This window comes from Thalassophryne amazonica, chromosome 12 (assembly GCF_902500255.1).
Source record: "Thalassophryne amazonica chromosome 12, fThaAma1.1, whole genome shotgun sequence".
NCBI classification, from domain to species: Eukaryota; Metazoa; Chordata; class Actinopteri; order Batrachoidiformes; family Batrachoididae; genus Thalassophryne; species Thalassophryne amazonica.
Genome location: NC_047114.1, coordinates 30,772,421 through 30,785,337, shown reverse-complemented (window position 1 = coordinate 30,785,337; position 12,917 = coordinate 30,772,421). Strand labels below are relative to the sequence as shown.

The 12,917-nt window shown below is 39.3% G+C and overlaps 1 protein-coding gene across 3 annotated transcripts in view; it reads right to left on the bottom strand.

The window, feature by feature from the left end:
* Positions 1 to 3,783: 3,783 nt before the first annotated feature.
* Positions 3,784 to 12,917, bottom strand: part of depdc5 (DEP domain containing 5, GATOR1 subcomplex subunit) — a 96,551-nt gene continuing 87,417 nt past the window's right edge. For all 3 annotated transcript variants that reach the window (XM_034182716.1, XM_034182718.1, XM_034182717.1), the window contains 5 exons: positions 5,626 to 5,795; positions 4,762 to 4,933; positions 4,625 to 4,685; positions 4,246 to 4,328; positions 3,784 to 4,150 (listed from right to left, as the gene is read on the bottom strand). In XM_034182716.1, the coding sequence (XP_034038607.1) occupies positions 3,852 to 4,150; positions 4,246 to 4,328; positions 4,625 to 4,685; positions 4,762 to 4,933; positions 5,626 to 5,795 (785 nt within the window). In that variant the 3' untranslated portion in view covers positions 3,784 to 3,851. The remainder of the gene's footprint in view (positions 4,151 to 4,245; positions 4,329 to 4,624; positions 4,686 to 4,761; positions 4,934 to 5,625; positions 5,796 to 12,917) is intronic.

The following is a 12,917-nucleotide window of genomic DNA, read 5'->3' as shown; positions in this document are numbered from 1 at the left end:
CACTTGCAACTACTAACAAGCTGATTTTGAGTTTTAACACCACGATCGCTTCTGGTAGCATCAAAGGCGACAACAGACCCAAACAATGAGTCAGCATTGTCTTTGGCGCCCTACCCACTACTGGAAGCTCCTGTTTACTACATACCTCCCAGCAGTGAAGCAGTTGAGAGGAGTAGCGAAGCTCAGCTCTCTACTCAATAACAGTGTCGCTGTGAGGCGGAGGTCTTGGAAAATAAAGCAGTGCTGACTTATGGTTTGGTGTATAAATAAAATTAATACTGATAGAATAACTCCATTAATGTCAATTCTGTCATTTGTACAAAGTTAAAATATAATATATATCTTTTAATGTGAAATAATGCACTAATTCTGAAGTTTTGTAACAAACACAGACAGATGCCAAAGGGATTATGGGTAAAATGTACCTCCGCTAACACTGATTGGTTGACTCATTCATTCTATGTACACCAACATGTTAATGTGAGGTGTGTTGGTGTTTAGAGATAAATGTGCTTTTGTAAAATATGCCATTTTTTTGTTTGTTTAAAAAAAAGCCAAGCTGTAATTAGATAAACGTCTGAAATAACCGGTGTGAAAATAAATAGAACACTGCCATGATCTACTGGTGCCAGATGTTCAGTACTTAAGCTGGGCTTACACTACGCGGGTTTTGGCCTCTTCTCAGCCGATTTTTTACTCATGCGAGAATTTTTTGGATCGTGCTGAGTTTCAGCTTAATCACACGTCCTGCATTGTGTAGTATACATGGAGTAACGAGTTGCATTTAACCTCTCATGACCACCTCCTGATCGGCAATCATATGGTCGGATGAAAATCAAACCCATTTGATATTCTGGTGGTTGGCCGTCGTGAGGGTATCCCGCCGCTGAAGTGCTACAAGTGTCCAACCTCTCGCACTGTGCATGTGCAAACACCGATGCGGAATTGGAGAGAGCATAACAGTGATCTTCTCTTTGGGAGAGCAGCTTCTGTTTCTTTATCCCCCCTTTCTTCAACTCATGTAAAGTCTTGTAATTTTTTTTTTAAACTTTGATGTCTCCCATCGAGAGTTTTTGTAAAAGTAAGAAATGTAAATAATGTTTGGAAAAAAAAAAAAAAAGCTTCTGTTTCCGTTTTACTTCTGGAAACACGAGTCCGACGTGGTTTTTGAACGTACAATGTGAGCAGTCAGATAGCATCAGAGCATCGGACCGTAAAGTGTGAGAACATAAATCGTGGGCTCTGAACTTTTACACCGTGCAGTTTTGTCGTACAGTTTGAGCTGGAGCCGAGTACAATGATTGAAAATATTTTACAGTGTCTGCCCAGCTTTAGGGTGAATACTGCCATGAACAGATGGCAGATGAATAGATGGCAGTAGAGACCGTGAAAACTTGCTAAAACAAAATTCCAGATAATCTGTGTCTGGTACGTAATAGATGCGTGGAATTTAATAAACGCAAACTGAATTTCAGACATCTTATATTACTCTGGAGCAGGACTCTAAATAGCAAACAGGAATCAATTGCAATGATTCCAATTGAAAATAATGGAGGAGCAACCTGAGCTTCTGGCATTTTTACATAAAACAAACACAATAACGTCTATAATCCCAGAGAAATTCACAAGAGAGTTTTAGGCACAGTATACAGGGTTTAATGCTGTTGTCCGTGTGGAGCCTGATCAGAGCATCTCAAATGCATTTCTTCTGTCGTGAATGTACTAATACCCCTAATGCACTGGGCACAGCATCTCCACACTAAAACCTTCAAAATTAGTGCATTACTTTAAAACATATATCTGATATTTTCACTTTATAAAACTTCAGACTTGACGTTAATTTAAATAACTTGTCTGAAATTAATTTGGTTAAAATTTTAACCTTAAGTTAAAACGGTATGCCTGTGGATGACTTGGATGATATTGCCAGCGCATCAGTATGGGGTCAAAACAAATGAGCTTTTTTTTTTCTTTTCTGTGACCAGTTCTCCTTTGCCTGCAGAGGATAGAGTGGTTTCTTCTAGAACCAGCTCTCCTCTGTTTATGGAGGATAGAACTGCGCATCTACTACAAATCATTTAACAGGTAGGTACCTGATTTTAGATTTCATATATGTTTTAACTATTCAGCTTTATTTACGTCATTAGCGTTCTAAAAATTATCAGACCAAAACTTAACGTAAGATAATTAGTCCGATAATGGTTTTCAAAGTTATCTGAAAAGCTAATCCGATAATGAAAACATTATCTTCAATAATTAGCGATTAGCGGAACTGTGCCCACCACTGCCTAGTCGACATTTTCCATTAATGCAGGTACAATAGAATTTTTGCTAAGAGCTGGAGTGTCTCATTGTGGCTGCAGAAGGGTGAGGGGACGCCCACGTTTCACCTCCCAGACCAGACTTTTTTACCATAAAATGACACTCATTTTAACACTTGAGAATATGCAGAAAATTAAGATTTCAGCTGATGTTTTAACATTTCTTTAAATCACATTTTGTTTAAAGACATGCATTTAACATTTAGTATTTCAGTATTATCATTCTTTAAAGGCTCACCTCAAAAGGTATTATCTGCCTACTCACAATTTCTTCTATTGAATATATTCTGAGATTTAAATCTATTTGAAATTATCTGGATCACTTGATAAATAGACTGTATTTCTGCAGCAGGTTCTGGTGTTACTGTGTGATGCTGATCTCTCTCTCACACACACGCATCGGGGGCTGCCACGCAAAGAGCTTAACCACACCAGGGGCATAGCTGGCCTTGATATTCTGATTGGAAAAAGTGCACTACTAAGAGTGGGACAGTACTGTAACCTTTTTGCAGTAATAAGCTGCTGTACGTTACAGTAGGAAAGCTGTTGAAAAACAGTATAAATTTGGAAACGCACACTGCCAGTTTACTGTAAATTAACAGGAACTTTTTTTTTTTTTTTTTACAGTGTGCATACAGGAGACTTGCATCACCTTCTGATTTAAAAACGTAGGTGCCGGACATGCAAACCACAACAGCATGGGTTTGACATTCCCTGGAACACTGAACCTGCACTATGCACGGCTTCACACTGGGTGAAAGATAGTCTTTGATTTCTCTTTTAATAGTGAGGGCCAGTTACTGATGGACCCAACTCCAGATTACAACTGAATTATATTCAATGTCGGAGTAAAATCTGGTGTAATAAGAACATGAATTTGTTGATATGACTTTATAAATCAGCACTCAGCACCCACCACTGACACTGAAGCATCACGGAAACGCACACCAGAGTGGTACTTCGATACCGTTTTTATCCCACGTCCTATGAACTGCTCATTGTTCATTTTTAATCAGTGGAGTGTTTGCTTCACTTTTAGGCATTTTTCCCCAAAACTGCAAAATCAAAAGCAGGTTGCATCACCTGTCAACAAGAAGTTTGCCCCATTAAAGACAGCGAGCTGACTTCTGTGCTCAGAGACAATCTGAACGGGTCTTGCTGGATTTTTATTTATTTATTTGTTGACGAATCCAGACTCATTTAGATTCTGTGCCAACATGAGTCCTATTGCACTGACATACATCTGGCAAAGCCACTTATCTTCTATACACAGGTCTTTGGTTTTACTGGATTTAAAATCTGTGAAGAACTAGTCATGGGTCCCTGAGGTCCAGCAGGTCTGTCAGAACCACCAGTCTGACCAACAAACAGCAGCCGAATCAGCTGGACGTGCATCTCTGTCTTCAGTCATCCTGACAGCATCACAACTCTTTACACATTTAACACATGCCATCATTCCTTCTTTGTCCACCTGCTATATATTTCATCTTCCTCACACGGCCTTCTTGACCTCCTCTCCACTTGCTCCTGTCAGGGGGTGCTGGAGTTCATTTTCTCCTGACAGCTGTCCCAGAGGTTGAGCAGTCTGTTGTCCTTGTTGGAGCAGAAGTCCGTAAAGTCGCGGAGCAGGCGGTCGGCCAGCCTCTCATCGCCCAGCACGCCCGTCCTCCAGGCCTTGGTCAGCATGGTATTGTAGGCCCAGTAGTAGCCCACACGCTCCTCGCCGCCAAATGGACTCTGGCTGTTGGAGGTAGTAGAGTTCCTGCGGCGACGCTGCTGCCCGCTGGAGTACTTCCTCTTGGCGTATGGCAGCTGCATGAACACGGTGCCTGATGGGAAATGAGCATGGCCACATCAAAACTCAGCAGAAGACTGTGTGTGTGTGTGTGTGTGTGTGTGTGTGTGTGTGTGTGTAAATGCAGACCTGTTACGTGGATGTACTGTGGCTTGTTCTCAGAGGGAAAATTAAATGCAGAAGCTGAGAACTTGTCCTGCATAAAGCCAAACCTGACAGAAAGCAATGTCAAAAAGGTTTTTCTTTACATCGTCAGGCAACTCAAAGGGTGTTTTGTGTTTTTTTTTTTCCCCCCCCTTTTATTAAGGCAAAACATTTCTAAAATTATGGAGAATTTTCTCAATATATTTAATAAGATTTTTTTTGTAATGCTATCACATATTACAGCTTTTATTTAAATTAATCATGATACACTATGATTTCAATAAAAACAATGGAAAAATGTAACTAAACCTGAAGGTTTTTTTATTTTTCTGTAATTGAATGTGATGAGAGTGAGAACACCAACCTGTATAATATGACCTCCTGAAACAGCTGCATCCTGTCCCAGTAAGTCTCTGGTTCAAATCCTGTTTGATAGGTAGAAGCAGACATATGAGCGTGCACGTCACACACAGGAAGTATGAGTAAAAGAGGGTGTGGTACCTTCAAACAGGTTTTCACTGCCGTTCTTCAACAGGCAGTTGATGTTCAGGGGGATGAAGAGTTGGACTCTCAGCGGGTCTCCGTACAGGTACGATGTCAGAGCAAATGGAACCTCCAGCACGGGAACAAGCAGGAAGCCACAGGAAGCTGCTTTCCGGTGCCAACCTTGAACCTGACGGACAACAACTGCTTATCAGCGTCCTACACCAACCCTGAGGGCCATCGGTAGCAGTACTTATCCCCAGATTCTGTAGCATGAAGTGAAGAGTCTATGACTGCTCCTGGATTAGGAGATCAGTCCGTCCAGAGTATAAATTACAACGATTTATAAAATATGGTACGTCCCCAGCTGGGGCTGGTACCCACTTACAGCTAGTTGGACTGAGATGATGAAGAGTTTTGCTCAAGGACAAACAGACAGCGTGACAAGGAATCGAACTGGGGACTACATATCACTAATCCAAATCCTGATCTTACCTTCCACACCTTATTAACATCAAATGAGATGAAACTAATCCCAACTTTAAAAAATCCTTTTCAATTTGAAAATTCTCATTACAGCCAGATTCTGTAAGATTCTCTTCACTGTGTTTTTAAACAGAATTTCATGTTTAAAAAAATGGTTTGATTTGAGCATTCACAGGAGGATGAACACGTTTACAATTATGGAGGGTTCCACCCTTCAACCCAAACCACAAAGACAAGGACTGCAGCACTGAGATTTGTGATGGAAACATTCTTCACAATGAAAATTAGTAATATAACGTTCATGCTGATGTCTGTTTAAATGCAAAACAGACTATGAACAGCAACAACATCATGAATTGAGATAGAAATGAACAAATGTTGAGATGTTTTAGATACCATTTCAAAGAGTACCGCTGCAGTAACGGCCATCCAGTGCAGCTTGATTTCAAAAGCCCCACTGAGGGAGAAGTTGCCGTGATAAAAGCAGCTGCACCATTCAGCTCGGTCACTGCGGTTGTTCACGTCCACGTCCAGAGTGACTGTCTTCTGCTCTGGCACTGTCGCCGCTGGAGGATAAGGGAAGGTGGACAGACAGCAAAACAAAGAGGGGGGGGGGGGAGGAAACAAAAGCAGAAATAGATGGTATGATGGGCAAGAAGCTGGAGGAGTGAGAGCAGAAGTGGGAACCATGATGGAAACTAAATGTCTGTGAGAACAGCAGCTACAGTAGTGTTCAGAATAATAGTAGTGCTATGTGAATAAAAATATTAATCCAGGTTTTGAGTATATTTCTTATTGTTACACAGGAAACAAGGTACCAGTAGATTCTCACAAATCCAACAAAACCAAGCATTCATGATATGCACACTTTTAAGGCTATGAAATTGGGCTATTAGTAAAAAAAAAGAAAAAGAAAAGAAAAGGGGGTGTTCACAATAATAGTGGTGTGGCATTCAGTCAGTGAGTTCGTCAATTTTGTGGAACAAACAGGTGTGAATCAGGTGTCCCCTATTTAAGGATGAAGCCAGCACCTGTTGAACATGCTTTTCTCTTTGAAAGCCTGAGGAAAATGGGACGTTCAAGACACTGTTCAGAAGAACAGCGTAGTTTGATTAAAAAGTTGGTTGGAGAGGGGAAAACTTACACGCAGGTGCAAAAAATTATAGGCTGTTCATCTACAATGATCTCCAATGCTTTAAAGTGGACAAAAAAAAAAAAAGACGCGTGTAAGAAAACAGAAAACAACCATCAAAATGGATAGAAGAATAACCAGAATGGCAAAGGCTCACCCATTGATCAGCTCCAGGATGATCAAAGACAGTCTGGAGTTACCTGTAAGTGCTGTGACAGTTAGAAGACGCCTGTGTGAAGCTAATTTATTTGCAAGAATCCAACGCAAAGTCCCTCTGTTAAATAAAGGACATGTGCAGAAGAGGTTACAATTTGCCAAAGAACACATCAACTGGCATAAAGAGAAATGGAGGAATATTTTGTGGACTGATGAGAGTAAAATTGTTCTTTTTGGGTCCAAGGGCCGCAGACAGTTTGTGAGACGACCTCCAAACTCTGAATTCAAGCCACAGTTCACAGTGAAGACAGTGAAGCATGGTGGTGCAAGCATCATGATATGGACATGTTTCTCCTACTATGGTGTTGGGCCTATATATCGCATACCAGGTATCACGGATCAGTTTGGATATGTCAAAATACTTGAAGAGGTCATTGCCTTATGCTGAAGAGGACATGCCCTTGAAATGGGTGTTTCAACAAGACAATGACCCCAAGCACACTAGTAAACCAGCAAAATCTTGGTTCCAAACCAACAAAATTAATGCCTCGCAGATGTGAAGAAATCATGAAAAACTGTGGTTATACAACTAAATATTAGTTTAGTGATTCACAAGATTGCTAAAAAAGCAGTTTGAACATAATAGTTTTGAGTTTGTAGCGTCAACAGCAGATGCTACTATTGTTGTGAACACCCCCTTTTCTACTTTTTTTTTTACTAATAGCCCAATTTCATAGCCTTAAGAGTGTGTATATCATGAATGCTTGGTCTTGTTGGATTTGTGAGAATCTACTGAATCTACTGGTACCTTGTTTCCCATGTAACAATAAGAAATATACTCAAAACCTGGATTAATCTTTTTAGTCACATAGCACTACTATTATTCTGAACACTACTGTATTATTGTGTTTTAATATACAGGATGGAAGTTATGGTGGTTACTTAGTTATTAGAGTTCATTTTGCTTGCTGAGACGCTCATGCAGCATTTATGTCACATGGGATTTACTCTATTTATCTATATGCGTTGATGCATTCACGCATGCTAACCATCATGCACTCCTGCTGATCCTGTCTGATTGTTAGCATTTGTGCAGGAGCTAAAGGGGGAACATCCTGTACAGGTCTCCACTATCACAGCATTAACACGTATGGACTTTGTCTCACATTCACACATACATCAATCTACAGTCACTATTTGGCATAATCTGTATATTTATGGACTGTGAGAAGGGGTGGCTGGAGGAGAAAGAGCAATGCAAAGCATGGCATATGCCCCAACTCGCATGTTAATTTGGTGTACGGTTTTATAGAAGAGGTGATAAAGACGTCTGGAAATCATTTCTACAGAAAACCACTGGTGAGAAGCTCAAATATCCAGGAAGGACTCAGAGTAGAGCCACTACTACTTTGTATCGGAAGAAGCCAGCTGAGGTGGTTCAGGCATCTGGGGAGGATGTTCCTTGGTCATCTCCCGAGGGACATCTTTGGGGCATGTCCAACTGAGAGGAGGCCCCAAAGAAGAGACGGGGCACACCTCAAGATCCCCCAGGAAAAGTTGGAGAACTTGACTATTTTAAGGGTTGGTAAGGTTAGACCTTACTTATGCACCTGAGGCAGCTTTGTTATGATTTGGTGCTATGTACATAAAATAAATTAAATCAAATTAATCAATTTCCTACTACATTTTACTCTTTATTTTATTGTTATTTTTAATTTATTTATTTATGATGGTGCCCATTTTTTTTTATTATGTACAGCACTTTGGTCGACTGCTGTTTTAAACGTGCATTAGAAATAAAGGTTGAGTTGGCTGAGGACAGGGATGGACAAGTGTGGGATAACATGTATGGTCTCCTGCCACCATAACCCAGACAAGTGACAGAAAACAAATAAGTGAGGAACACTAGTGCTTTGAAGATGGTAAATGGTCTGCAGTCCCTTGCAAAGGAATTCACCGCTTTGGGCTTTTACACATTTTAATTTGTTTATGCTATTTCAAACACAAATGGCAATTCAGGCTTCTCTATATTAAAATTTTTAATACAAATTTCTAAAATTATCCTTAAACTCAAACTGAAAGCAAATCTCTACAACTTGATATAAATTAAATAAAAATATGAAAACCATGATGATGGGTTGCATAAGTAATCGCCCCCTCTGGTCTTGGTAAGGTCATTTCACTGGGCTCACTGTCAGGGTAAAGCATGAGAAAGAGTGTGTGAAATGAGTCATACAACAGGAAAGCTAACCAGAGTAAACATTTTTTGTTTGAGACTTTTGGTGACCAATTAATATCAACTGAATGGGGAGTCATCCTGTAGTCCAGTATCCACTTTTAAAATACCTGAATGTAGCCACCCAACATACCTAAATCTCAGACTATCAGACACCCTATTTTTTTTAATCTTCTTTCAAAATCAAGTGAGTTTTTGCTTTTACAAAAAAGATAAATAAAAAATACACAAAATTACAAATTATCCTACACTAAAAGAACTGAAATGTAATTCTGTCTGAGAGAATAGATTTCAATCTATTTTCAACAGATTTCATTTATTAGATGTCATGATGACTGGAGCAATTGTGTTAATACCAAGTCATTTCCCTTCAGGAGAATATCCGTGTTCATCTGCAAATTGCCATTCCTTACAATATAGAAAATATTGATAAGTTACCTGTATACTGGTATATTTTAATATTGTCAGAGTAGAGTTCAAACACTTTGAAAGCCAGCTGATCCTATTATGACTCCTAATAAAGACAATACATTTTTTCAAGAATGGATAAACCTGAAATTTGATGATTGACACCAAGATGATTGACACTAGTAATGACTTCATGACTTTCTTTGTTAATAAAATTTTAACTATTAGAGAAAAAATTACTCATAACCATCCCAAAGACATATCATTATCTTTGGCTGCTTTCAGTAATGCTGGTATTTGGTTAGACTCTTTCTCTCCAATTGTTCTGAGTTATTTTCATTAGTCACTTCCTCCAAACCATCAACATGTCTATTAGACCCCATTCCTACCAGGCTGCTCAAGGAAGCCCTACCATTAATTAATGCTTCGATCATAAATATGATTAATCCATCTTTATTAGTTGGCTATGTACCACAGGCTTTTAAGGTGGCAGTAATTAAACCATTACTTAAAAAGCCATCACTTGACCCAGCTATGTTAGCTAATTATAGGCCAATCTCCAACATTCCTTTTCTCTCAAAAATTCTTGAAAGGGTAGTTGTAAAACAGCTAACTGATCATCTGCAGAGGAATGGTCTATTTGAAGAGTTTCAGTCAGGTTTCAGAATTCATCATAGTACAGAAACAGCATTAGTGAAGGTTACAAATGATCTTCTTATGGCCTCAGACAGTGGACTCATCTCTGTGCTTGTCCTGTTACACTTCAGTGCTGCTTTTGATACTGTTGACCATAAAATTTTATTACAGACATTAGAGCATGCCATAGGTAATAAAGGCACTGCGCTGGTTTGAATCCTATTTATCTAATAGATTACAATTTGTTCATGTAAATGGGGAGTCTTCTTCACAGACTAAGGTTAATTATGGAGTTCCACAAGGTTCTGTGCTAGGACCAATTTTATTCACTTTATACATGCTTCCCTTAGGCAGTATTATTAGAAAGTATTGCTTAAATTTTCATTGTTACGCAGATGATACCCAACTTTATCTATCCATGAAGCCAGAGGACACACACCAATTAGCTAAACTGCAGGAATGTCTTACAGACATAAAGACATGGATGACCTCTAATTTCCTGCTTTTAAATTCAGATAAAACTGAAGTTATTGTACTTGGCCCCACAAATCTTAGAAACATGGTGTCTAACCAGATCCTTACTGTGGATGGCATTACCCCAACCTCTAGTAATACTGTGAGAAATCTTGGAGTCATTTTTGATCAGGATATGTCCTTCAATGCGCATATTAAGCAAATATGTAGGACTGCTTTTTTACATTTGTGCAATATCTCTAAAATTAGAAAAGTCTTGTCTCAGAGTGATGCTGAAAAACTAATTCATGCATTTATTTCCTCTAGGCTGGACTATTGTAATTCATTATTATCAGGTTGTCCTAAAAGTTCCCTGAAAAGCCTTCAGTTAATTCAAAATGCTGCAGCTAGAGTACTGACGGGGACTAGAAGGAGAGAGCATATTTCACCCATATTGGCCTCTCTTCATTGGCTTCCTGTTAATTCTAGAATAGAATTTAAAATTCATCTTCTTACTTATAAGGTTTTGAATAATTAGGTCCCATCTTATCTTAGGGACCTCTTAGTACCATATCACCCCAATATAGCGCTTCGCTCTCAGACTGCAGGCTTACTTGTAGTTCCTAGGGTTTTTAAGAGTAGAATGGGAGGCAGAGCCTTCAGCTTTCAGGCTCCTCTCCTGTGGAACCAGCTCCCAATTTGGATCAGGGAGACAGACACCCTCTCTACTTTTAAGATTAGGCTTAAAACTTTCCTTTTTGCTAAAGCTTATAGTTAGGGCTGGTTCAGGTGACCCTGAACCATCCCTTAGTTATGCTGCTATAGACTTAGACTGCTGGGGGGTTCCCATGATGCACTGAGTGTTTCTTTCTCTTTTTGCTCTGTATGCACCACTCTGCATTTAATCATTAGTGATTGATCTCTGCTGTCTTCCACAGCATGTCTTTTTCCTGATTCTCTCCCCTCAGCCCCAACCAGTCCCAGCAGAAGACTGCCCCTCCCTGAGCCTGGTTCTGCTGGAGGTTTCTTCCTGTTAAAAGGGAGTTTTTCCTTCCCACTGTCGCCAAGTGCTTGCTCATAGGGGGTCGTTTTGACCGTTGGGGTTTTTCTGTGATTATTGTATGGCTTTTGCCTTGCAATATAAAGCGCCTTGGGGCAACTGTTGTTGTGATTTGGTGCTATATAAATAAAATTGATTTGATTTGATTTTGAAGATGTTCCTGGAGGCTCCTGGACTAAAATGACACATAGACCAAATACAGTAGTGTTCAGAATAATAGTAGTGCTATGTGACTAAAAAGATTAATCCAGGTTTTGAGTATATTTCTTATTGTTACATGGGAAACAACGTACCAGTAGATTCAGTAGATTCTCACAAATCCAAGCATTCATGATATGCTGTGACAGTTAGAAGACGCCTGTGTGAAGCTAATTTATTTGCAAGAATCCAACGCAAAGTCCCTCTGTTAAATAAAGGACATGTGCAGAAGAGGTTACAATTTGCCAAAGAACACATCAACTGGCATAAAGAGAAATGGAGGAATATTTTGTGGACTGATGAGAGTAAAATTGTTCTTTTTGGGTCCAAGGGCCGCAGACAGTTTGTGAGACGACCTCCAAACTCTGAATTCAAGCCACAGTTCACAGTGAAGACAGTGAAGCATGGTGGTGCAAGCATCATGATATGGACATGTTTCTCCTACTATGGTGTTGGGCCTATATATCGCATACCAGGTATCACGGATCAGTTTGGATATGTCAAAATACTTGAAGAGGTCATTGCCTTATGCTGAAGAGGACATGCCCTTGAAATGGGTGTTTCAACAAGACAATGACCCCAAGCACACTAGTAAACCAGCAAAATCTTGGTTCCAAACCAACAAAATTAATGCCTCGCAGATGTGAAGAAATCATGAAAAACTGTGGTTATACAACTAAATACTAGTTAAAAAAGCAGTATGAACATAATAGTTTTGAGTTTGTAGCGTCAACAGCAGATGCTACTATTATTGTGAACACCCCCTTTTCAATTTTTTTTTTACTAATAGCCCAATTTCATAGCCTTAAGAGTGTGCATATCATGAATGTTTGGTCTTGTTGGATTTGTGAGAATCTACTGAATCTACTGGTACCTTGTTTCCCATGTAACAATAAGAAATATACTCAAAACCTGGATTAATCTTTTTAGTCACATAGCACTATTATTATTCTGAACACTACTGTATACTGTGTGTATGTGTATATATATATATATATATATATATATATATATATATATATATATATATATATATATATATATATATATATATATATATATATACACATACACACACACACACACACACACACACACAAAAACAATAAAACTATTTACTATATCTTATGTCAAGCTATGTAGTTACTTTCTGCATCATGTTTAGTTGATTTCAGGAAACATTCAGGCTGTTAGGGAGCAAACGAGCAAAGCCTTAAAGCAGCCAGGTTGTTGTGCTGCAATTTTAGACAAGCTAAGGCCAAAAGTCACACTGAGCATCAAGCATAAATGAAGGCAGAAACAGAACCCAAGCAGAAGCGCATCACATGCGGCAGGAGAGGAGCATGCACACCTCAGCACTACTGAACCACAGCCACTGTACCACAGCATGCACTAACACACCACCACAC